At 45.5% G+C, this 25,328-nt stretch overlaps 1 protein-coding gene across 1 annotated transcript in view; it reads right to left on the bottom strand.

Moving 5' to 3' along the window:
* Positions 1-25,328, bottom strand: part of CTNNA1 (catenin alpha 1) — a 117,961-nt gene that overhangs the window by 5,332 nt on the left and 87,301 nt on the right. Inside the window, exons 11-16 of the mRNA XM_053990875.1 lie at positions 15,401-15,557; positions 10,069-10,269; positions 8,844-8,995; positions 6,119-6,229; positions 4,471-4,652; positions 3,635-3,740 (exon numbers count right to left, since the gene is read on the bottom strand). Coding sequence (XP_053846850.1) covers positions 3,635-3,740; positions 4,471-4,652; positions 6,119-6,229; positions 8,844-8,995; positions 10,069-10,269; positions 15,401-15,557 — 909 coding nt within the window. The remainder of the gene's footprint in view (positions 1-3,634; positions 3,741-4,470; positions 4,653-6,118; positions 6,230-8,843; positions 8,996-10,068; positions 10,270-15,400; positions 15,558-25,328) is intronic.

Genomic DNA, 25,328 nt, shown 5'->3' with positions numbered 1-25,328 from the left:
GCAGATAGTGGTGCACACACAGGGATGTGCAAGCAGGGTCCCACTCACATGGAGCATTTCCTTCTCAACAGCACTCAATCTGCCAGAACAGGCATTTCCCTCTGCAGTGAAGGCGAATGCAGCTAACACATCCATTTGTTTTTTTCCAGGGCCAGAACAAGCAGATTTTGTAAGGCAAAGTGGTCTCTGTGCTGAGCAGAGGTAACGCAGGTGCTGCAGTGATGTGCACACAGAGCTCACGCACACACACACAGGGGCACTGCACTGGGAGATCTGCATGGCTTTATGGCATCTGACCCCACCAACAGTCATGAAACCACCTTCTTAGTCCCAAGGAAAATGATGGAACACCCAAAGTAATTGCAACTCTCGACATGGGCACGCAGCTTCCATCAGTGCAGTGAAGCCCTGCCTAACAAAGCAGCAAAGCTTGCAGGTTAATTTCTTAAGCTAATCGATATTAGTCAGCAGTACAAAATGTTTAAGAGCAAGTCCACAAATAGCCCTGGCCAAAGAACTAATGAAAAGCCCAAATTACCATTTTGGAAACTGCTCTCCATCTCCCAGAGAGCTTATCTAACACAGCGAGTGAGCAGCACAGCAGTGCAGGGGCTCCAGGGCTGACAAATGCCCAGTACAGCACGTCAGGGGGATGGCTCAACAATTCCAGCTACTCTGTCGGGCTGTGAAACCCTTCAAGGAAAGACTCTCAAGGCAGGAGGCTGCTGCACCATCACCAACAGCTGAGGAAGGCAGAAAACCTTCGTGGAATAGGAATCATCACTGGGCTGTGTACATCAGTATGGTGTGAGATGGAGACCCAGATCCTCTCCTGTGTGTGCTGTTTCTGCAGGCAGGATCGAGGACTCAGCTCAAAGACAGATGAGGTTTAAATGGAGATGTAACACGAGATAAAAAAGAGCATCAACAAAAGGCACTGCGGGTGCCTGCAGGAGCCCTGTCCTTTTCTAGGCAGGAGCACTTGGATACAAATCAAAAAACCCAAAAGGCAACAATTTGAACACTGATCAGGAATTACGACATTACTGGACTAACCCACAGCCACAATCCCCATCTGCAGAGCTGATATGGGAGGATTCCCACAGCACAACCCAGCAGGGAGTGCAGTGCAGATGGAAATAAACATGTTGGGGGACACCCCACCTTCTCAAACCCCCAAACTGAACTGCTGCCACAGACTCAGGGAAGGTTACTGGCAAAAGCTAAACTGGCTGCTCCAGGTCAAATCCAGGCTCCATCCTGGACACAGCAAACACCCCCCCCCCCCCCCACTTTCAGTTCCTGCTGCCCCAGCTGAGCCTGCAGAGAAGCAGAATCACCCTTTTCTCTGTTTTTGCAGAGAAAAGGGGCAGGGGAAGACAGCAGAGCCCTGGTGGTGTGTGCTGATGCACACAGCCCATCCCCAGCGGCTGCAGGGGAGAGTCAGCAACCTGAGAGCTTCTTCCTCCCACTGCCTCTCCCTTGGAAATGGGCCCTGCTGCACCAGGATTCCCAAAACATGCCCCTCAGCCCCGGGTGTCAGTTGGGCCCAGCAGGAACTGCCAGCAGCTGTTTTGGGGAGGCAGCTCCTTGGCAGGACAGGCACTGACCATGTGTGCCAGCAGCTGCCACCAGCCTGGCCCAGGGTCCCCACCCCAGCCCCCCCAGCCAGGGTCCAGTCTCCCCAGCACGAGGCTGCTGGAGCCTTTTACTGGGAAGTGGAGCAACCCCTACTCTCAGCCCCAGCTGCTTCTCAGTGGATGATCAGAACTGATGTAACCTCAGCCTCCCACCGCTACGAAAGGAAAAAAGGAACAGAAAGTTCCTTTGGCTTTGTAGGTGTTTTGACATTCAAAAAATAAATAACAGAGAGAACCCTTGCTGCAAATCATTGTCATCTGTGTTGTGCTCATAACTGCTTCATATTCCCCTGTTCCCAGCAAGCAGCAGCTGCTTGGAGTGAGGGATGGAAACCTTGGGGAGAACCTGCAGCTGATGGCAGAACTCTTCCCAACAGACAGGGAATTCCTGGGACAGCAGCTCTTGAAGCTCCAGAGGAATGTGCTGCAGAAGGGCCCAAAGGCAGAGCTGGGAGGTGCTGGCACACTGACACAAGGGGTCACAGCTCTGGTGTCAGCCAGCACACAGGACACAGCCCCTCCATGTGCTCCCAGCCAGGAGCAGGGAGAGCAGGAACCAGTGCTCGGGGCTGTCCCTGCTCTGTAGCTGTCACACTGCTCCACATTAACACGTTTCTAAAGAGTATGGAAGCACATCTAATGAAATATGCAGGTTCAAAGTATTAGCAGAGTATGGAGTCAGGAAAAAGCTATATTCTTGTCAAAATGACTAACTGTACAGTGCTGCTCATATTTATCTTCAAACACGTGCTTAATCTGTTACATTTTTAAGGACCTTGCTGCTACTAAAAGTAGTTTTCTTTTATATTTTGAAATGGCTTGGTACAGAAAACCATATACCAACTTTGCATAAAACATGTGAATTAAATAAAAAAAAGAAAAAGGCATTGTAAACCTTCAGCCCAAGTTCCCCTAAGACCTCGAACACAAACTGCTCCTTGCTTCATTTAGCTACACCAGCAGCACACCTGGTTCTTGCAGAAACAAGGCTGTCAAAATGCTGTAGCAAGGAAAGCCATTTGAAAAAACACTTATCAAATTTATCTCCCCATTGAACACTTCTCTCTGCATCATTAATAAAGGAGGGTGTAGACAAGCACCTCTGAATGCAACATTAAGAGAGAGTCCTTCACTGCAATGATTTACTTTCAAAGTGACACCAGTTCAGTTAAAACCTTGCACTACAAATTTCCATCCTGAAAAGGCCTGGAAAGCAAGTGACCACTGGAGAAAACAAAGTTTAGTCCATGATCTCAGACTTAACCTCCCTGAATTTCAAAGTCTCTCTGGAAGGTGGAACATTATTACTAACTGTTGATGTTTCCCTGCTATTTGGGTGTGGGCTGTGGCCAAAGGTGCTCTTGCTTGCCCCAGTTTCTAAGTGGCTCAGGACAGGCATTGCATAAATCCCTGAGCTGGCCATGCTCATTCAGTCCTGTAAGAATTCCTTCCCAACACTGGGACAGCACAGCCACGCTCGGGTCACTGCAGGCCTTGCTCCAAGCCTTCATCAGCTCTGACTGGACAGTGGAAAAAACACCAGAGAGCTTTGACACCCTCCTCACTCAGTCTGTGGAAACTGTTAATCTTAAAAAGCTGCCTCAAAACCGGTATTAAAGGTTGTGCAATAGGCCAGGTGCCATTGTACAGGTGCTGTCCCTGCAGTCTGTGCTTTGGGAAGCACCAGGAGTGCTCTGGGTGTGACGTGAGCCCAGCCTGGGTCCTGCTCAGCACTGGCACTGCCCTGGCTCTACGTGACCTGAAGCAGGGCTGGCACAAAGTCCCAGGCGCTTGCTTCCAGCCAAGCTGCTGTGTCACTGCTCAGGGAGGCAGGAGAGCAGCTGGAAAGAACAGAATTTTCTAGCAGCAGATCTGGAAAATCAGTTAAAACACCCCAAAAGCAAACACATTTTCATCTGTTCATCATGCCTGCAGGATTGAAAGATCTCTTGCTCCTTGGTGCTCCAGGAGGAGGCTCCAGGACTGTGACTTACGTGGTCAGCAATGGTCCGGCCCAGCTTGTCCATCCTGGACCCGGCCTCTGCGATCTTCTTGGCTGCACTGATCACATCTGACGTGTTCTTCAGAGGACCTTTGCCCCTGCAAAACAGAGCAGACGCTCCCTCCTAGCACCAGGAAACCACAGCAGTGAATTCTATGTCCTTTTTCTGTTCCACACTGTGCTGGCAGTGACTCCTCACCCAAAGGGCAGGAAAAGGCTGGAGCAGCCATTACAGCACCTTCATTTTCAAGAGTTACCCCCTTTCAGCTCTTCCCCACATTTAGCTCAAATCTAGGAATAAAAACATCTTAAATTTTACTGCTTTGAGCAGCTTAATGATGATAAGAGATAACATTTTAGAAGACAGATTTGCAATTTTTATGGAATGGAACATGAAGTTTAAAAAACAGTGTTATATAAAATCTGGTAAATTAATTTCAAAAGGCATCAAAAACCCTCTCTTTCCTCTGCAAATAACTGTACTAGGAACTATTTCTGCAGTATGGCAATATTGAGAAGCCCATAGAATTTAATGCTGTAAAGAACTGAGCAAATATATATATATATTCCTGGGGACAAGAATCACCCTGAAGAAAGAAAGGAAGAAAGACATGCAATAACTGCTGTGTATCTGTAGATCAATTTAAACAGTTATTACCACCCAGCCACTGCACAATAATGCATCTCCCCAGTAAATATGCAGCTGGAACAGGGCACCATTTAAAAGAAATTATAAGAAGTGAGATTCTTAGGAGAACTTGCACGGTGTCTCATTGAAAGCCCAGCAGCCCAGGCAGCTCGGAGTGAGCACAAATGAAAAAGCCTCACCTGGTGAAATCTGTCATTTCCATCATGATCATACACATCTGTTTGGCCAGGACAATGATGTCATTGCCACTGTCGTCCCATTTTGACACTTCAGCATCCAATTTACTCTTCTCCTCCTGGAAGCTGGCAACCTGCTCAGCAATCTTGGCTTTCTGCTCTTGAGGGAGCTGAGCCATGATAGCCTGGAAGAGAAGAGTTTTCTCACATGGCCTCCTGCTGCCTTGTAGAGGCTTTTTGGAACATTTCACTAATAACCAATTTCAGTCATGTAGATGGGGGATAAAACGTTAATAGCAATCCTCTACCTAGAGGCTTTACAGAGCCATTTGCTTCCATTTTGAACCAAAGTTTATACTCTTTTTTAAGAAAAAGTGCCCAGAAAGACAAGTTGACACTTAAAATATGGGCCTTTGCATGATAAAGCTGTTAAGACTCCAAACAAATTTGCCACATATTACCATCCCTCAAAATAAAACTGCATGAAGAAGGAGGACTTGTCTTTTACAGAAAATTTCAACGTTTTAAAATTAAGTTCCACTTGGGTATTGAGGATAATAAGAAGTATTACCAGTCTCTTCCCTGCAAAAAGCTAGCTGTACTCTTTTGAAACATGTCTGCTGAGGAAAGAGTAAGTGAAAATAAAGAGCATGTGCTTACTCCCAAATAAAATCTCTCAGACTGGGTTTATAGCCTGTGTAAGACTCCATGGCCTTGCCTTCATAAATACTGGGAGCACAGATGCCTCCAGGAGCAGGCAAAAAGGAGCCTTTGGTACTAAAAATCCTCTGGCAGCTGCTGTGCTAAGAGGTAAATGAGCAATGTCTGCATTTAAATAGAAGGGGGTGAGGGTCCAGGCATAGAAAGTGCTTGTGCAAGGGAGGGGAGCATCAAAATACTCCCAGCTGGTGCAATTCCCAAGCCAACGTGGCCCAAGTTTGATAAATAAGGTCTGACTACTTCTTGCCTGGCAGGAAGGGCCTCCACAAAAAATCTGCCATGGCACTTTCCCAAGAGTGTAAATTGTTATCGATCCAGAGGGGCCGTGTCAAATAAAAGCAATAGGTAAGGCTTGGTCTTCTTTCAATGCACTGATTTTAGGGTTTCACCTCTTAATGATTATATATTGCCAATCAATGCTTTCATTTTTGAGTCACAGGAAATGCAGTTAGTTGAAATGATTTCATTGTTGAGTTCCTCTCAATGTTGTCTTGATAAATGCTCAGTGACCAAACACACACCAGCACGTGTGTGAGGAGACATTTTGGGAAGATTTTTTTCTCATAAAGTTAATGTTTGTCTGCTGAAAATAACATTAATCCAATGGAGTGATCTGCCCTGTACATCCCTGCAGAAGCTCACCTGATTACCATCTATGTGATATCAAAATGTGATGTAGTTTCTTGGTCCTAAAAGGAATTTGATCTTTCAGAATACCCAAAATAGAACACTGATGTTTCTCACATCCATCAGACCAACTGCATTTCACTCAGCCTCCTTTTCAGAAGAATGCTGAATACAAAGAATGCCAGTTTTCTGATCCAGCAATTTTTATCACCACCCTCCCAAATTTAACCTGGGTTTTCAAAGCAAGCTGAAGTGTGTCTTGAAGGCAGGTCTCACTTTGATAATGCTGAGGTTTGTGCCTTACCCTTGCACTCTGTCCAGCAATGAGCTGATCATCCTCAGTCTGGATGCTGGTTCTGCTTCGGACATCGAAATCCTCGGTCTCAAAGTCAGAATCATCCAGCTCTTCAGGAGTCTGAGGAAAAAGCATTCAAGCAGAGTCAAACTACAGATTTCACAGCTCTGAAAACCAACAAGAATATTATTTTTCAAGTAGAGAGAATGGAAATCAGTGGAGGTAAAAATTATTCCATGTTTTCAACAAAAAGGTAAATATAGGGATTGTATCCAGCTCTGAACACGTGTGATTTGATGTGCTTGACTGCTCCTGTTAAACACCATAGGGATCCCCAGAATCACGCAGCAGTAACTAAACAGCTGAGATTTGTTAGGACATTAATGCACTCAGCATCTGAAAGACAGAAAAAAGTTCTTGCAAAAGGAACAGTGCTTTTGCAAGTTGATTAAATGTAAAAGCTTCATTCGAGATTCTGAAGCTGGAATTACACACAGCTCTGAGGGCTGGTTCAGAAGCACAGACAAGTGTCTTCAGCACAATTATGAATCAAAGCATTGACTAAATTAATAACAGATAAAATATCTTAAAGTTTATCCTTATCCCTCGGGAAAAGCTGAAAAATTTCAGCTAGTAAGGGCCAGCTTTTATGCTGTAGGCTAAACACATCTGACCTAGTTCCTGCTTGCCTAGGATTTATTTTTGCTACTGCCAGTCTGTAGCTGGCGAACTTTTTATAAAGCCTATCAAGTTTAAACAGCATGTTTGTCAAAATACTACGTCTTTGCTAAAGTGGTACTTCATGAAAATTCTCCAGAGCTGGGTCAAAAAAGAACTTCACTGAAAGATGCAATAAATTGTGATTAACAGATAAGATGCAAATAAAGTCCCTGTTCTTAAGATTTTTTTCCTATGCTTTGAATTTCACAGACTTGTCTTCCACTACAGACACTTTGTGACACAGTGAAAATAGAGATGGACATGCAAAATAATTGCCAAAAAGCAAAGGTGAGTAGGGTGACAATCAAGACTTTGGGTATTTCAGCCTCCTCTCCAGGCCCTGGAGAACAGGGTATATCCTCAAAATCAGCAGAGGGACACACACTAAAAAGTAGCTCAGTGTATCAATATTTAAAAAAAAAAAAAAAAAAAGAAAAAGCATAAAGAAAACAGTTCTGCTGTACGTGATTTCTCAGTGACTCCTCTCTGCCCATCCCTCCCAAAGCCCAGGGACACACAAAGTGTAACTCTGCCTTTCAAGTGCCACCAAGGGCAGAAACTCCTCTGGAGTGACCAGCCTGGGCAGCAGGGAGGGGGGAAGAGCTTCTCTTCAATAAATACAGATATAGTGAGATGGTAGTTTTGAAAATACCCTGCATAAACACAAAGAGGAGGTGTTACAGTGGCTTCTCCTGCTGGTCCCTGTAAAGAGCAAGAGCTTCTGGACAAAGCTGAAGTGAATGAGCCCCTGTGAGCAGGGTTACACCAAGGCCTGGAGAGCCCTGGGATCTGCATTTGGATGGCTCTTTTATCCCAAAATAAACTCTCTGGATGACAAGTGCTAATATTTTAACTTCCTTCTAGGTGGCTGCTGTGTGGCCAGGGCAAACATCAGCGTTCCTGGCACTGCCAGCCCAGGTAATTGCTGCCCACTGGGACTGGCAGCCCAGCCCCTGTCCTGAGTAACAAGGGCTTCAGCAGGGGGGGAATCACACCCTCTGTGTGCACAGCAGGAAGGCTTTGATATCCTCAACTACCACTGTCTGTCTATAAATCCTGAGCTTGTCTGAAAAAAATTCCATGGAGAGCACAGGTGTGGTTGTCAGCTTTTCTCCTGGATTCTCATCTGATTCTTTGCTTTAAGTAGCAAACATGAAAGATGCCATTGCAATGGCTACTGTAATCACATATCTTCAGGGGCTGTACATTCTTGATTTACTGACCACCAAGCTGCATCTGCCATGGTCACCAGTCTGAAAGACCAAGGCAGTTTTTGAGAGTCAAAGGAATACAAGGAAAAGAAAAAAAAGAGGAATAAATCCCCTATATTTATCTTCATTATGCCTGGCTCCTGCCCATTTTTGCCCCAGTAAGATCCAAGAAATAGGTCCATGGATCACCTGCAACCAGAAGCATCCTTTTCTGCATCCCTTCAACCAACTGTGCGCTTCTGTGTCTGGCCTACCAGAAATTAGGGCTCCCAAGTCACACCCACTGCAAGCACACAGGAGTCAAGGCCTCTGTGAGCTGCCCCTGTTTACCCAGGTTAGCCAATTAACAAATTACATGCTCTAGGAACTACAGACTGAACTCATCTGAGCTTCCTTTTAACTAGCTAACATTAATTCTCAAAATTTACGTAATGAAGAGCCATTAGATTTTATTTCTAAGCTCTCATACCATCAACAAGCATCTATAGTTCTGAATTAATTTGCTGTTGTTAACTGAAAGGTCACTGATTTTAGCACATTAATGAGCCAGGAATTACCATGAGATTACAAAAGATGCATGAAGGGTATTTAGCAACACAACTCTGGCCATCGTGGATGCTCAGATCTGGTTAATGAATCTGAATCCAAAGGCACAGCTCAAGTGCTCCACAGCGATTAGCACATTTTAAGACTCTGAATGTTAATAGGAGCTAAATGAAAATTTTCTCCTGTCTGCTCTCCATTATCCTGACGGCTGTCAGTTGAAGAGAGGCAGGGAAAGCTGTGGGGGAAGTTGTGCTCACCCGGATCATCAGCACAGCTTTCCTGATGTCGCGGATGCCGTCGTACACCAGCCGGGAGGCGTCGATGAACTCGTTCTCGTCCATGGGCTGGGCAGGGTCGGAGCTCAGCGCTTCCACTGCAGCTTCCACTTGCTCCGTGAAGCGTGGCATGACTGGACCCAGAGCACAAAGCTGGTCACAAAGCTGGTCACAAAGTTCCCACCCCAAGCCACTCTCTGCTTCCCACTCCTGCCTTGCTCTTAACTGTCCTGGAAGCTGTGCAGTCCTTCCATTGAAATCACATTTGGTACAGGTGGCGAAGTCTTAATCCAGCTCCGTTTCTGCTTACACTGCTGCTCTTTGTGTTTTCCCCTTGGACAGCGAAGTTTATCAGACCCTTCTAATGGACAAGGAGAAATAACCTGGGAAAGCCCTTAGAAACTATGGGATAAAATATTAATTGTTTGTTTGATGTTCCCTGCAGATTTACATCATTTTTTGGGGGGGGGGGGGGAAAAGTCATGCTACCATCAGGAAACTCAAGTTTAAGAAGCACTGGAAGGGGGCAGGTTGCACTGCTGCATTTCAGTGACTCATGGTGCCCCAGGAAGAACATGCCAGAACCAGTTAGAGTCTGCAGTCTCTTCAGTGTCACCCTTGATTCCTCATCAAAGTAATTAAAGCAAAACCAGCAACGAGTGGCTAGCACTGAAGCAGCCAGAATCACCCCTCACCCTTATGGATGTCACCAGTAGTTCATAGGGAACAGCCTGATTAGGTGTTTATGTGTGGGGCATTACAACCTTCAGTGCTCTTACAACAGCTGTAAAGATACTTTAGAAAATTTACCCTAATTATTACCCTACATTTATTCTGCTGAGGGAATGTGATCTTCCTTCTGGACCCTGAATAGCTGCAGAGCCTGGTGCAATATTCCAAGATGAGCACAGCACAACTTCCAAGCCTTCACTCACGTCTGGGACTCATTCCCGGTGTTTTTGCTTTCCACAGCCCAGTCCATGACAGCGAGCACACTCAGGGACACCTTGTGCACAGCTGAGCTTTGAGCCAGTCAACACAGCAAAATCACACTTCTCACTTTGCAACAGTTTTGCAAACAAGTCCCACTAATTTGCATTACAGCAAATTGAGTCTTTAACAGATTTCACAGGTACATGGGTACCCAGCTGCCCACAAGCTTTTGAGCAACAGCAACTCAGGGCTCCTGGGAGTGAGCGACCCTTACCTGTGTTGGACAGTAACTTGGTTGCTTCCAGGACCTTCTCAGTGTACACTCCAGGTTCGTAGTTGTCCATCTCCGAGGTGACCACGTGAATGACCCGAGCAGCGCGGCCCCGGATCGCGCCGGCCGTGCGGTCTAAGCCATCCACATCTTTTTCTTGGAGAGCGATGACGCATTTGTTTACATCTTCTAAAATGTGATTCTCTGGAGGTAAAAGAAGGAGGATTTAGATGGCAATGTCTTTTCTGTCGCAGTCATCAGCATGGCAAGCGCTCAGCGTGGAACCTGCTCTACAGAAGCTCCATGGAGATGCTGTCAAGCGTTAATGTGAAGGTCACTACAACCAGCAAAGAGCTGCCCTTCCACAGGAGGTGTCAAAAAAACACCAATCCATTCACCAATTGGCCTCCAAACGTCCTGCCCCTGTTTGTACTCTATTTTACCAACAGGAAAGCTGAGCACTTCTGAGTTCTCCCCTGGTTTCTTTCCATATTTCTCCCCTGGATTGCCCCAGCCCTTATTTCAAATACCTGCAAACCACTCCCCTGCCAGTGCACGTGGGATGATGGGCACCTCCCCAGCACCACACCTACTCTCCTCAACACTGCAACAGACACTTGGTGCAGTTTCCAGCTTCCTCCAGAGTGTTTTCCTACAGCCACACACATTCCATCAGAGCACATTACACTGTCAGTCGCCCATTCCCATCTGAGACACGTAATGTATGCAGTGAATAATGTGGAAAGCATTCCAGCCACACAGCACTCACTGACTGTTCAGAAAACAAACAAAAAAAAAAAAATAAAGGCAAGACCTCTGTTTGCAATTAGCTTTTAAAATATACCTTTTCTGGTTTTGTAAAGAGATATTTTCCCTATTCATCGAGTCCAAGGAGCCCAAAATGGGAAAAACCCTCTAAGAGATTTCTGAAGATGCCTAAAGAAATTGGGATCCTTATTTGGGGAAACCTACCCTTAAGATCTCCCAAACTATTATTATAGACTTCCAAACTCTGGTAGAGAACTCTTTAATGTACCAGGACTAATATTTCGGTGTCATCATCCAACACCAGCATTTGGGCTGCTTGGTAAGAAACCAACTTGGAAACATTTCTGCTCTGTCACTTAAAATAGTTTCCAGTGTTAATTACCATTGACTTAATCTTTCCACACTGCCAACCCGTGCAAGTGGCTTTTATTCCCTCTGCAGGTAGTAAAAGAGCTATTTTGCAAGAGTTTGTAGAGACAAGAAGCTCACAGTGCTGGCTGGGAGAGGATTTGGAGGAACTGCCTGAAAGGATTGCTGTGGGAAGTTACGCCTGATACACATAAAATTAACACAGCCAGGTGCAATATTGCGAGACTTCAGTAAGTAACCTGGGCAAAAATTACACTTGTGAAATCCCTCTGAAGCAACTCAGCCTGAGCAGGTTCAGCTGAGGGCAGAATGTGGCCCTGAGAGAGCAAAGAGCAGGTTCATTAGTGATTTGACAAGTCAGTGAGCAGGCACAGGAGCCACAGCGAGCACAGAGGGTATTTAAAGAAGAGACAGCCCTGGGAACTGCAGGAGCCCAAAGAAAAAGCTTTGGCGGCAGGCCAAAACATAGACTGTTTATTGCTTCAATTCCTAAATGAATAAATTAAGCCACAGACCATTTAAAAGCCTCTTTGGATTATCCGAACTTTAATAAAAAGCATGGACAAAATGAAGGTGAATATTTAAATGTCTGCTGATCATTTAATGCCTTTTGCAGACGTGAAGTGGCCAGAAAGTCCCTTCTAGAGGGAGATAACCCACAGGGCAGTTTGCAAAGGGTCCATGGAAGTGCAGGACTGTCAGGTCTATCTGCTCTGGAGATATTCTCCAGCTGGATGATAACAGATAAGATCTGACACCGTGCTGAGTCCTTGTAAATACACCCAGTGCTCCCCATCCTTCGAGCACACGGAACACGGGTTCCCCACCGGCACCTCTGGGGATGGGAGAAGGCTGTTCCACATCCAAACCCCCCTGTCCTCCTGCTGAGCAGGAGAAACTTCCCACAGCAACACAACACAGCACAGGCAACAGCAAAGAGATCTTGTCCCACCAAAATAGCTGCAGGGAAAATGGTGTGGTTGGGCAACAGGGTAAAAGGAAAGGTATTTTTCCACAGTAATGATTTTTAGACTAAACAAGGAAATACATTAAACTGTGAAAAGCTACAGAATAAAAAGTCACCCATGACTGTCAATCTTCAATCCACGCCCACCAAACACCTTCCACCTCCACCCACCTCCACATTAAACGGATGAAGCAATGCTTTTCCAAACAACCCCAGCAGCCTGTGAGGGAGTCTGAGGGCTACAGGAGATCAAAATCAAAGAGCAACAGTCGGGAGATGAAGCCACAGATTCATAAATACAACTGTGCTTCTCTGCTGCACCTCCTGTGGAAGGTCTCAGAACCATTTCCATGCTGAACCTCTGCTGCCAAGGGGCACTGCAGGAGCCAGGTCAGGCAGCACATGGAGCAAACACTGGGGACTTTGCATTCCTGTAAATACAGTGTTCATCCTGACACTATTCACTGGGAGGCTCTTCAGAAAAAACAGTTCCACTGAGATGGGCAATCTGTGGCATAAACCTCTGTCAGCAGCAGAGGAACAGAAGGCAGCAAGTGGAATGGTTTTTTAAGAGAGTTTCAAAGGAGATTCAGGTAATTTCAGAACATTGAATTTGACAATTACACGGTGCTATCAGCAACTGCTCTAAAGAACAGAGACAGTGGGCACACCAACACCCAGAGTGCTTTGGGAAGGTACTGGTAAGTGATAAGAATTACAGAAGGTACAGGAGATCTTTGAAATGAGGAATAATGAAACAGGCAGAGACTGTGCAGTCAGGGAAGCAATGACTGACAAAGGGCATGGCAGAACTCTGCATGTTTACAAACAACATGAAGAGAAAGAAGGGGGGAAAAAAACCTCTTCACCATCTTTAGTACAAGTAGGGGCATCAAATGAACCAAACAGGCGACAGTGCAAAACAAGGAGGTTCTTCACAGGGAGCACACTTCAGCTGTGAATCTTTGCACAGGATGATGGAGGTGCCAGCAGTTTAGTGGTCGAAAGAACAACTAACACCAGCTTAAATGAGAAAAATCTGTCAAGGACTGTTCAGGAGATAGCACCTCTGACGCTGGAGCTCCCTGAGCTGCACATCACTCATGGCTGGAAGCACACAGACATCTCTAGGCTACAGGGCTCCTGTGCCATCCACCTCCCATCCTGACAGTGAGCCTCCCCCAGACCCTGCCCTAACTCAACAGGGCCCTTCTGCTGCTGTACCTAGGAAAGTGCTGTCACCTGCAAGCTCACCTGCAGCACTGTGCACTGACGGATCCTTCTTCTACATGTTCTGCTGTTACCTAAACCCAGCATCTCTTTCATCAAGCCTTTACTTGTGGATAATTGATACAATTCTGTAGCATGAGCTGAATGGTGAAGCCTTTACTTCAGCACACCACACAGTAGGGATGTGGGATGGCTTACATACATATTTATATATGCACATACTCATGCACTCACAGGAACTCCTTTAAATTCTGCTTACAGCCCAGTTAGTAACTGATATAAACATCCTAATAACTCCAAACAGCACTTGATATAAATCATACCCAGCACGACTTTATTCAAAGTGAAGTTCAGACTTTTAGCAGATGAATTGGAGTTGTGGCATTATATGGAAAACATTTATCAAAGTTCAAACAAATAATGTTTAAAAGAGTATTTATTGCTTTAATATTTTTCTACCATGTCTTCAATAACACACACATATAAAGAATTACTGAATGCACTTGAATATCTGGAGATGTCTCAAACTACATTTCCTTGGCTCCATTTTGGGTGGTGAGCACTCACTCGAGGTGAACTCCCATGAGTCAATGTGCCACCACCCCAGGAAAGAAACCTCTGCTTACTGCCAAGCTCCTGAGAGTACAGCCACGCAACAGATTTGGTCATTTAGCCAAAACCCCAGTTCTGTTCTAACCTGCATCCCTGCAGAAGATGGGGTTGTCCTGCCCACAACTCACTTGAGTCTTATGGTGCTAAACCTGGATAACAAGGGAAGGAAAGTGATTTTGACAGCTCCACGTAGGCTGTGTTTGTATGGACACCCAGCTTTTCCTTCTCACATGTTTGTACACTTGTGGGAAAGCTTCAAGTGGAGCCTCTAACTTCAGCACACAATTCCCTCTGCACAGATTTCCCCAAACCAGGCTCCTCCCAGCTGTGCAATTCCAGCTGCTGCTGCTCAGTAAGCACACACGGATACAACGAGCTGGGACACTGAACTGCCCAAGAAGTTTGGCAGTTCCTCTTTGCAATGCTCATTCATTGCAAAGAGGAATTTTACAGAGAGCCCAGGAAGCCACAATACAGTGTGTATGACAATGCAGGTGACTCATCACAGGAACACCACTTGGGCTTTTCTTTGGTTTATCTTAATAATAAAAAAAACATGATCTCTTAATTCAGAACCTTGATTTCTCATCTACATTTTCTGTTCACCTGGTTCTTCTGACTCCACACATCCTCCTGTGAAATCACTCTTTACAACTGGAGGTTTTAGGTCACTTTAGATGCCCAAACCTGCTTGCACCACGGAAATTAGAACCCCAGCTTGCACTGGTGATTTGTGAACACCGTTGTAGACACAATTCACATGGCTGCATCTCCATGTCCTCTGACTAGAGTGCAATTAAAGGATGTGGAAATAAAAATGCCCCCATTATTTTTAGGTCACAGCAGCTGGCAGTGGATCTTTATCAAGATGCTGATAAAATGGATTATCTTGGCAAGTACTTTGCCAAATGTAATTATTAATCTATTATAATGATCCAATCTCTTTAAAGAACTCCTAAAACTTTACTAAAGCTGACATGGTATGAACAGTTTTATTTTAATTAACTTGTACAACCACGGTTTGATATTCAGTTTTGTTTACATGGCAGTCTAAGGTGACCTGAGGGATAATTTTTTCTGCTAGTTCCTACCTCGGACATAAACATGTTCTATTTCCCCCCAAGTTACTGGTGAGGCTTGTCTACAGCAGCTAAATGGTAATTCATCCTTAGTTCAGCCAGCAATTCCAAACCTTGGGACATAAAGTGTCTTCTCCTTGAAACCAGATCTCCTGCTGCGCTTCCACACCTCGTTGGGCACAAGGTGATCCCAGGTGAGATGTGACAACACATCCCTTCCAAAAGCCTCACAGACTCCAGAACACATGTCCAAACCACCCCTTTCCTCTTTTAGGAGGATGATTATCTCTCAGCCTGGAGCCCTGATTACCTGACACAGCCAGGAAGTCATCGATGGAAGTGATGTCATCCACGGCATCCGTCAGCACACGGACTTGCCTCTCCCACTGCTCCTTGAACAGATCCATGTTCTCCTGAGCCAGTTTGCTTTGGGGTTTAGCAGCCAGAGCCAGTGCAGCATTGATGACCTGTAAAAGACCTCTGTATTTTTAAAACGTATCCCAACAAAATTATTACCTCCTGTGTGTTTATCCAATGAACTCAGCAGCAGACAAAGGAAGTTTATTAAGTTTTGAGGAACTTGATGTTTAAACACAGAAGTGTTTAATTTTGTTGCTCTCACATCCAACTCATATCTGCTTCCACATTTATTATGGATAGTTATTAGAAGCAAAATCACTTGGCAAGTTTTCACAAGAGCTGGTTTCACCTGTCTTTAGCAGCTCGTGGTAACAAGGTGTTGCTTTCCCACTGCAGGCTGTGTTGTTAAGTATTTTAGACAGGATGACATTTAGTACACTCAAGGCTGCATTTGCTACTTGCCAAAACCTCAGTAAAGAGGTCAAAAAAGGATTAATCTTATACAGACTGAAATAGAAACAATATGCAAATACAAAATTAAAGATAGATTTTGATTTATCGCTTTTTCTTGAAGCTTTACTTTGGATCTTGCCAGTAATTGTTATAATGACTTCAGATTTCTGCTGTGGCTGTGAGCAAGCCAGATTAGCCAGGGAAAAGGAGATGCTTCTTCAGAATATCCTCTCCTAATTTTCTTCAAACCGTAAAACCAGAATTTACACCAGATTCTAGTTTTTCTTAGCAGAACAAATGCTACAGGTGCTGCTGGGTCACAGAGCTTACGCTGTGTCCACTAACGGGTCATTTAAACGACCACAAAAGCCTCTTTGAATGTGGGGAGAAACCAATCTCAACAGCCTGGTCCTGCTCTTGCTGCAGAGAATGACCTGGAAAGATGCCAGGTGTGAGGAGCCATCCGCAGTCAGAGTGTGACAATCCCAGCCCTGCTCCCAAGCACCTGAGAGTCAGAGCTAATTAACTCACAACTTCAAGGTGTCATTTTTCTTCCCCACTTTAGGACTGTATTAATTTCACAAACTTGTCGACCAAAACATCCAAGCACCAGATGTTCCTGCTTTTCCAAAATCTACTCTCTCTACCTGCTTCATTTACAAGTGTCACAAAGCATTTAAAAAAAAATATAACTCACTAAACATGGAAATTATGGTGATATCAAATGTACTGGGATGGCACTGAATGAATCAGGCAGGAGGAGGCTGCTTCACCCAAGGAATGGCAGGAGTTAGAAGTGACAGGAAAATCCACAGAAGGGCTGGGCTGCTCCCCACACTGCCTCTGGAGCTGGGGCTGCAGCTCTGGGTCACAAACCCAGCCCAGCTCCATGGGTTTGGTGACAGTGACCTGACAAGCAGCAGTACCTGAGCCTGAGCAGCATTTGATCAGGGATGTGTGGGGATGAACACACCTCTGACCCCTGCAGGAACAGCACTGTCCCTGTCCCAACCACCACCAAGGGCTTCTCTGCTGCTCCCCTTCCTCCAGCCAGTGCAGGGTCACACCTCTGTGGCACTGGCAGGAGTCAGGATGTCCCTTTGGACTGTCCCTGCCAGCCACGGTCCCTGCCACTCTGCCGCCCTCACTCATGGAACTGAAAGTCCTGACAACCCCCAAGAAAATGATGCTTAGAATTTTAAAATCAAATAGAAATAGAAGTTTTAGAGAGGCAAGCCTGTCCTCAGCTGCTTGAGAGCCCTGATTTGCAGTCTAGCCACTGCCACCTCTGATCCCAGTCTGATGGATGTAATGAATTAACCACCTATCAGTCAAATCTAGATATCCAAGGTTTCATGAAGATGAATCTGAACAAGTGTCCTGCAAACAGGAGAGATAAACCAGACAATGCTCTAGAAATCTGCTCTCACTTCTATCCTGCTAGGAATTGTCACTACAGAGACAGAGATGGTGGCGAGGTGATACCAAGGGTCAGGACATTTTCTCTGCTTTTCCCAACCTACCTTGGCCCATATCAGATATAAAATATCCTGTAAACACTGAGACAGGGCAGCTTTAATGCTGCAGGAACATATGGCCTGGGTTCCTGCGAGATGTTTGTCTGGACACAGCAGCTGTCTGGACAATGAATCGTTACCAACAGCGCACGTCAAGCCCAGACAGATGCCCACGTTCAGCACCTCGTCACAGGTAATGGCAGAGCTGTCACATACAGAGCTCTGCAACTGCTCCACAGCCTCAAACTGTGTGTCCTCACCAAATCCAAGCACAGGATGCACAGCATCACCCTCTTCTCAACAGGCAGCTTGTTCAACCAGAGAAAGTGCATTTTTTTATATGTTACAGCAAAAATGGATGGCCAAGGTGAATGTATTTTATAAAAATGATCAAGCAAAACCAGTGTTGATCTCCCTCACAGACAGACACTCCTGCAGTAGGGAAGCAGCCAGCAGTGCTGGAGATGAGGAAACCTGGTGGGGATATCAAAGGTAATCCATGGTTCACCATGGAGCTAAAGACAAACCTACAGCTCAGGAGAGCCACACGGGTGTGAGTGTGCTCAGGGAGAAATTCTGGGCAGCAGACACAGCTCAGCAGTCCCTTTTTATAGCACACATTCCATATCTCCATGTGCAAAGTGGCCACAACAGGCAGCTTTAGCAGAGGTGATAAAAGCCATCACTCTGTGGAGAGTTTAGCATTCAAGTGGGCAAATTATCCTGCACCTGTCTCACACCTCTGCTGAGGTGATCCCAGGGATCACTGACAACACCCTGCATGTGATCTGTTCCAGGGAATATACTCTGGTATCCAGTGCAGAGTGATTGATTTATTTTCCAACAGATGCTTAGAGAGATGTGGGAAAATGACAGGGATGCTGGATCTTAAATAGTCTGTGTACTTAGCAGGACTATGATCCCTTTATTATCTAAAAATAAACACTTTCAGGGGGAGGAGGAAACACTTTTTTGGGGGAAGGGATGGAGCACAATACACTTTACTTCTCCAAAACACATAAAGCATTGGGCAATTATTTTAAAATCTCAGTAACTTTCACAAGATGGAGATAGATAGAGTTAAAACCCCAGGAAGATCATCACCGGACTATCTGAAATGTAGCCACTTCCGTGTAAAACATTTGGCAATTTCAGGGAAATATTTTGTATTTCAGAGCTTTTCAAGATGCTGCCAGAGCACTGTGATCACAATGACTCACTGAAGTTGTACAAAGAAAAGAATCAAACAGGGACATTTTGAGCCTATCCAGAAGGAAATGAAGCATGGCAAGAAAACACACTATTTTTATCGGTGCTTTGTTTCATGTAGCAGTTGCAGTGTTGGAGTCAGACAGCTCCACGCTCCGTGTCACACTTCCAGAGAGTTCCTTGGAGCCTCTCCCCTGCACCTCTCAGCTTCCCGTGGCAGCAGCCAGGGCTTGCCAACACCTGGGAAGGCTCAGCATTCCAAAGACTGGAATGGATGTCTCAATCTGCACCTTGGGTCCTCTTCTCATCTCTTCCATGGGAACAAGCTGCTGCTTTTGCCCGGTTTTATGTTCCCTGTTGAAAGCAGAGATGTCAGAGCTGGTTGTGTCCTTCCCCCTTTGCAGGGCAGGGCTCTCCAAGGCTCCCTGCAGTGACTCCTGCCTGGGTTACAACACTGCAGCTGCTTGGCCCAGAAGCTCTCTCAAAAAGCTCAGCTATTCTGGCCAGAAAACACCTGAACCTCAGATAAACCTGTGGGTAAATTACAGCCATTGCGTCAGCCACAATTTATTCTTTTAGGCTAAATTTAGGACGGCTTCCAGCCTCAGCTTTATAGCACCCCAGCTGAAAGTCAGAGAGGCCAGAAGAAAGCTCTTCCATGTGGTGGTGTTCTTACAAAGAACAATTTTGATTACTTGGCTGGCATGGCCAAAGGAAGAAACATTGCTTGGGAGAGGAAAAACTATCACTCAGCTATTTGCACTGCAATCCCAACCTGTTGTCTCTCACTCGGGGTCTGACCCACACCCATTTCAGTGGATTTAAGCACTTGTTGATTTTTGCCTCAGTCCTTTTGATAAGAAGCTTTTGCTCCTTTCAGGAGAATGCTCTTCCTGCAGCTGGTTTAGCTTTTCCTTGATTCCTAGGATTTATTTTAGGATGTTACTGTGCCCCAACAAGGAGGAGTTTTCCAGTTTCAGAAGTGCTGAGGTGAACCCCCAGTCCTCTACCCTCACTACACACCATTGCTTTACAGCCAAAACATCTGCAGCTCCTAAATAACTCACTTGGCTTGGAGTTTATTTAAAGATCTTCACTCACCAGATTCCTTGTGGCATTTGGATAATGAGTTGTAAAGTAGCTCCGTGGCCTACAGATGCAGGATACTTTGCATTTGTAAAAAGAAAAAGCTAATAAACTAATAAACCTATCAGCTCTCATCTCAGGGGCAGAGGAACATGTGGCACACAGACAGTGCCCCAGTGGGGATGTGAAATCAGTTTTACACAGGAGTACGTGAAAAGACGCCCACCAAGCCTCTCTGTCCTTGCTCAGGTGGATTTTAATCCCATATTTTCCTGTAATAAAGAAAGCATGGCTTGCTTCCTGGCAGTTCATAAGAAGATCCTCATAATTTAACTTTACACAGACAAGATGCCAGAGCTGCCTCCAGTGCTCACCCTGCTCACGCCCCTTTCCTGCTCCTCACTGTTTTGCTCCGAGTGTTAAAAATGTTTATGAGGAGGATGTTGAAGTTGGTCCCAGTTACATCCCAGGAAGGTTTGCATGCTCACATTTGTGTGTGCCAGCCCTCCACGTAGTGGAGTACAGCAAAAAGCACTCTGCAGGCTCTGATGAGCTAAAATGCCTGGGAGCAAAACACACAGCAGATTGTTTTACACTCTCAGAAGCCCTAATGGCAGTGACCAGCAATGAACAGAGGCTGATGCACCAAAAGAGGAAGGAAAAGTTTCCTTTGATTTCCAATTCTTTGTTCCCATGTACAAAAGGCACTTTGAGCACTTTCCTGTCCTGCGAGTTAGACACGGAGTGACTGCAGGGATCTCTGCAGATATTTACTGACTTGTGGCAGGGCTGGAATGACCTACAGATCCACACTTTTCCTAAGTAACTCAGAACCACAGAATGGTCTGGGCTGGAAGGGAACTTAGAGCCCATCTCTTTCCAATGGTAGGGACACCTTTAACTAGATCAGGCTGCTCCAAGCTCCTGGTCCAACCCTAACCCTGACCCTGACCCTAACCCATGCAGCCTGGCCTTGGATATTTCCAGGGATCCAGGGGCAGCCACAGCTGCTCTGGGCACCCTGTGCCAGGGCCTGCCCACCCTCCCAGGGAACAATTCCTTCCCAATATCCCATCTGACCCTGCCCTCTGGCACTGGGGCCCAATTCTTGATGCAGAGTCCCTCTCCAGTTTCCTTGCAGCCCCTTCAGATGCTAGCAGGGGCTCTGAGGTCTCCCCACAACCTTCTCTTCTCCAGGCTGAACATTCCCAGCTCTCCCAGCCCGGCTCCATAGGGGAGGTGCTCCAGTTCCCTCAGCACAAAGCTCTTCTCCAGCCCAGCATGTACTGCCACAGCAGGATTTGCTATTTGCTCTAAAGCCTATTTGCATATGTGTACAGATAATTATCCTACCAACTTCCCCATCCATGAAGAAAGCATTTTCATTTGGAGCTGAGGACTGATTTTGTAGCGCCAGTCCATGCAGAAGCTGCAAGAATTTTGGTGTCGTTTATCTTGCTCCATTTTGCATTTTACTGGCTTCAAATACTGAAACTCTGGGAGAGCCAGGGACTTTGTGTCTTTCCTGGAAGCTGTTCCACCACTGTGCTCCCCAGATCCTGTGCCTGTGATGAAACAAAGGGCCCTTACTCACTAACACACTTCTTTCTACTGAACTGAATCCTCTTCTTGCTCCCCTCCTCTCTCTTCTTATTTTTATGCACCAGTAACTGTTTGAATTTCTAAAATTGTTGCTTTTCTGGTCAGCCTTGGCCTGTGCTGGCAGTTATTCCCAGCGAGCCTGGGTGATGCAAATCTGCAACCCAAGTGTTAAGTTTTTAATAAAAGCATTTCTACTCAATGCCAATAAAATGTTTCAAGCACCTGCAATTAAACAGTCTGGAGACAGATCTGCTCGTTAGAACATTCAAGAAATCTGACAGTCTTTCAAAGCGATGAAAAAAGGGGACAATTGTTTGATGTTAAATCTTTACTGCAAGAATAATGAAGTTCTCTCCTTCTCCAACAGCCACCAGGAAATTTGTGGTGACTGGGGCCTCAATGAGAACAAAGTCTGCTGGTCACATGTGGGTTTGGTTGATTTGAGGGGTGGTCTGCAGGGGTTTTTTATTTCTCTAAGATACTCCAACTTTTAAACAAAAGTTTCTGGAACTCTACATGGGATTCCTTCTGCTTTGGTATTTTGTCTCTGTGTCAGTAGGTGTGATCACATATGAGCCATCTGCCTCATCAGAAATCTATAAGCAGCAAATGGCTTTTCAAGCAGTTCAAAATTGGAATAGAAGGATGTGAACAAGCAGTTATTAAAACAAGATGTTACTATGAGAAGAGCCAATTTATTTTTATTAAAAATACAATTTAATACAAGAATTCTCTGGAATCGGTTTGATGGGTGACACGTGTGCGTGGCGAGCAATGCCAAGCACACTCCAGCAGGTATGGAGGGGGCTGGGAAGGACCTGTGCTCCCAGGTGCTGCCTGGGGGCCTCAAAGTTTCTTTGGAGGATGAGCTCTTTGGGCTGGGGTGGAGAAATGCACCCAGCCCTGCCTTTCATGGGGTACAGGTCCTGTGTGGCCTGGGCAGGTCTGTCCTGCAGCCACTTCCCAGGAGATGCTCAGTCTCCAGGGCAATGGGCTCCAGCTTTGGCTGGCAGAAGCAAACACCCAACCTGATGGGAACTCTACCCCACAGTTATTTCTTACACCTCTCAGTCCGACTGACTTTGGGTAGGAGTCTATAGATGAACTCCATGGAGGCTGCAAAAACCAAGAAAATCAATGTATAGCTGGTAAAAAAGGAGCTTGAGTGACAGCAGACTGTCGTGTCAAAAGGCTGGAGCAATTCCTCCTCTGAGGAGCTGGGCTGGGGCATTTTCACTGCTGGTTTCTAAAACCTACAGCCTGTATGATCAGAAACACTCCAATGGTTTCAGCTCTCTTCCCAGGCGTCTTTAATGCAAAATGCTGTTACAAAACAGACTTTGCAGGCTCCCAAAGCAAGTCCTTCTTGGAGACAGAGCGCAGACGCCAGAGCTGGGAGTGAGGATCCAGGTTTCTGAGTCGAGATAAACAAAACCTTTCCCTAATTCACCACTGGCAAGCTCTGTGTTTAGTGAGAAGGCAAAGAAAACTTCCCCCTGCTCTGTGAGGCAAAGACAGGCACAGGCAGCTATTCCAAGCATTTCACAGCAGTAATTTTCCATTTCCATTAAGAAAGACAGTTTAAGCATTTTTTTTTAAATTTAACTGTAGTGATGGAGAACTTTGCTCCTTCATCTTGACCCCCTCCAGCCTGGCTTGATCCCAGCACCCAGCAAGGCAGGGCTGAGGGAACTCCTGTGAGGTGCTGGACAAAGCTGGTTCCTCCCACACAGAATTCTAGCAATTCTCAAAAGAAAGAATTCAGGCAGACTGGTAAGTCAGGGCTTGAGGAAGAAAACACAGTGATCCACTGAAGCTGCCTTATTTCTGCCCTGTAAACCCAGACTAAAATCACCTAGCTGGCTACTCTGGCACAGCTCATCCCAACAGCTCCTCCTGCACCCTTGAAGGGAGCTTTAAATATCCCATTAAGCCTTCAACTTCACATTAATTTCTGTGCTAATTGGCTGGGGACCCACAAGCAGGAAGGATGATGTTACTCCTGAAGAAGAGCTGATTTCCAGTAACAAAACCACGCTAAATAAATTGACTGCTTGTTTCTGTAGAGACCTTTTGATGAAAAATTTTCCGCATTTTCTTTTTCCTCAAAGAAAATTTTAAACCTGAGGAGGTCTGTACCCAAGGGTGACACTGGCAAGGCAAGGACTGACTGCTTGTCAATACCAACAAAACTTCCAGGTTTTCCCCAGCCAGCTTGAAGAGTTGCATGTTCCTTCCTCCTGCTGCCAGTTCAATGGTCCTGATGGCAAGGGAGCGAATTATGGCTCTATTTGAGCTACAGCTTTTATAATTAACTCTACAGATTGATTTCTGTAGCAATCATTCTTTAACCAGGAATTCCCTACTCCCAGAATGGCTTCTACTCAGATAAACTATTTAAGAGGTTACCTGGCACTCAAGTGCACTAAATTTCGTCTTTCAAGCACAGCAGAACTTTGAATTACATTTCATATATTGTATTTCTGTGTCCTACTGATATCTTGACGTTTCTGGGACTATTGTAATTACTGATTGACTTGACTCATTCTGAATCCAGCATCTTCCTGGAAAAATACCACCTGAACCAAAAAATACCCATCCAAAAACATATAGGGCATATATGTAATATTGGGTTTAACCTGTATCTTATGCCTAATTCACACATTTGTTCAGGACAGCCACCTAAGGGGATTCAAGAAGCACCTGTGAATCTCAACAGGAATAAACTGCAAAATAAATAGGTAATTGTCTAGAAAAGGAAGTAAAATCTCACTTTGTGGTTCTTGATATTGAGAATCTTTTAGAGATTGTGGAGAATAGCCAAGGTTTGGGGACAAGCTGAGGAAGGCAGCTGAGGAGGAGGAGGATGGAGAGCTGTGCTGCTTGCACTGGCACCAGACAAGCTATTGTTACCAGAAAACACAGATGCCATTTGTGAAACAGCTTAGACAAGTGCCCCTAATTATCTCTCAGGATTCAAAACATGTTTAAATACTCTTAGAGCATTAAAGAATCAACCCAAGAGCATGTAATGTAATATAAAAGCACTCTTTCAACTGCTATGAACATCTATAGTGTCATTTATTAATCTCTTGGTGACGACCCTGAAATTAAGGCAAGACTGTGCAGTGGAGCATCTCAACTGTAGGCTTGGAAGTTCAGAGATGTGACCTTTGTAAAGCCAAAATCCATCAGTTAAAGCCCTTGTGCATTTATAGATACTCAGAGCTTCCAATGTGTGTTAAATATATTGTCCATAATCCCCAAAGTCAAAGGTTAACAGCTGCACTTCAGGAGATGTGGCTACACTGGTGACTACAGCTGGGTCACTATTTCATGCTGACTACCACGGTGCTTATTTTATCCAGGAGTAGATTTATTTAAATAGGCAGTTAGTTGCTGGAAAAGCAAAGATAGAAGAGTCTGAAATACACACAGTTTCAGCAATGGGGAGAGGAAAACACCCCCACAGACTTGGACAAGCACCAGAAACATTTCAATTCAAAGAGAACCTAACTTTCTTCAGATGATTATTTTCAAAAGCAGCAGCATTTGTTTGGAACACCCTGCGTTAGACACCCATATTCTGGGAGATAACTAAAAAAAAACTTACATCAGCCTAGTTGGCTCCTCCAGGAAAGAGCAAGCCCTCGTACCAGGGAAGATGGATTTCTAAAAGCTTTTTCTTCCACATGCTTTGTTCCAACTGCAAAGCTTGACCTTTGGTTTCAGCAGCCATGTACAGCCCTTGCCCCAGGGCTGGGGCAGAGAACTGCTCAGCCAAATGCAGGAGTGGGAGCACAGAGAGCCACCCTGGGATGCCCAAAGGATTAGGATTAAACATTAGGCTTTAAATGTTTTAGGCTTTATGTTCAGGGGCCTGTCTTCACCTGTTTAACAGCACAGTCACCTGCAGGTCACACAAAAGATAAAACAGTCCTGCTCCTCACACTGCCTTCACCTATTCCCTCCAAATCCCCTCCTGCTGGAGTGGGTACACGTGAACACCCC

Source organism: Vidua macroura, chromosome 15 (genome assembly GCF_024509145.1).
Source record: "Vidua macroura isolate BioBank_ID:100142 chromosome 15, ASM2450914v1, whole genome shotgun sequence".
NCBI lineage: Eukaryota > Metazoa > Chordata > Aves > Passeriformes > Viduidae > Vidua > Vidua macroura.
Note: the sequence above shows the minus strand (reverse complement) of the source record. Positions and strands in the feature narration are given on the sequence as shown.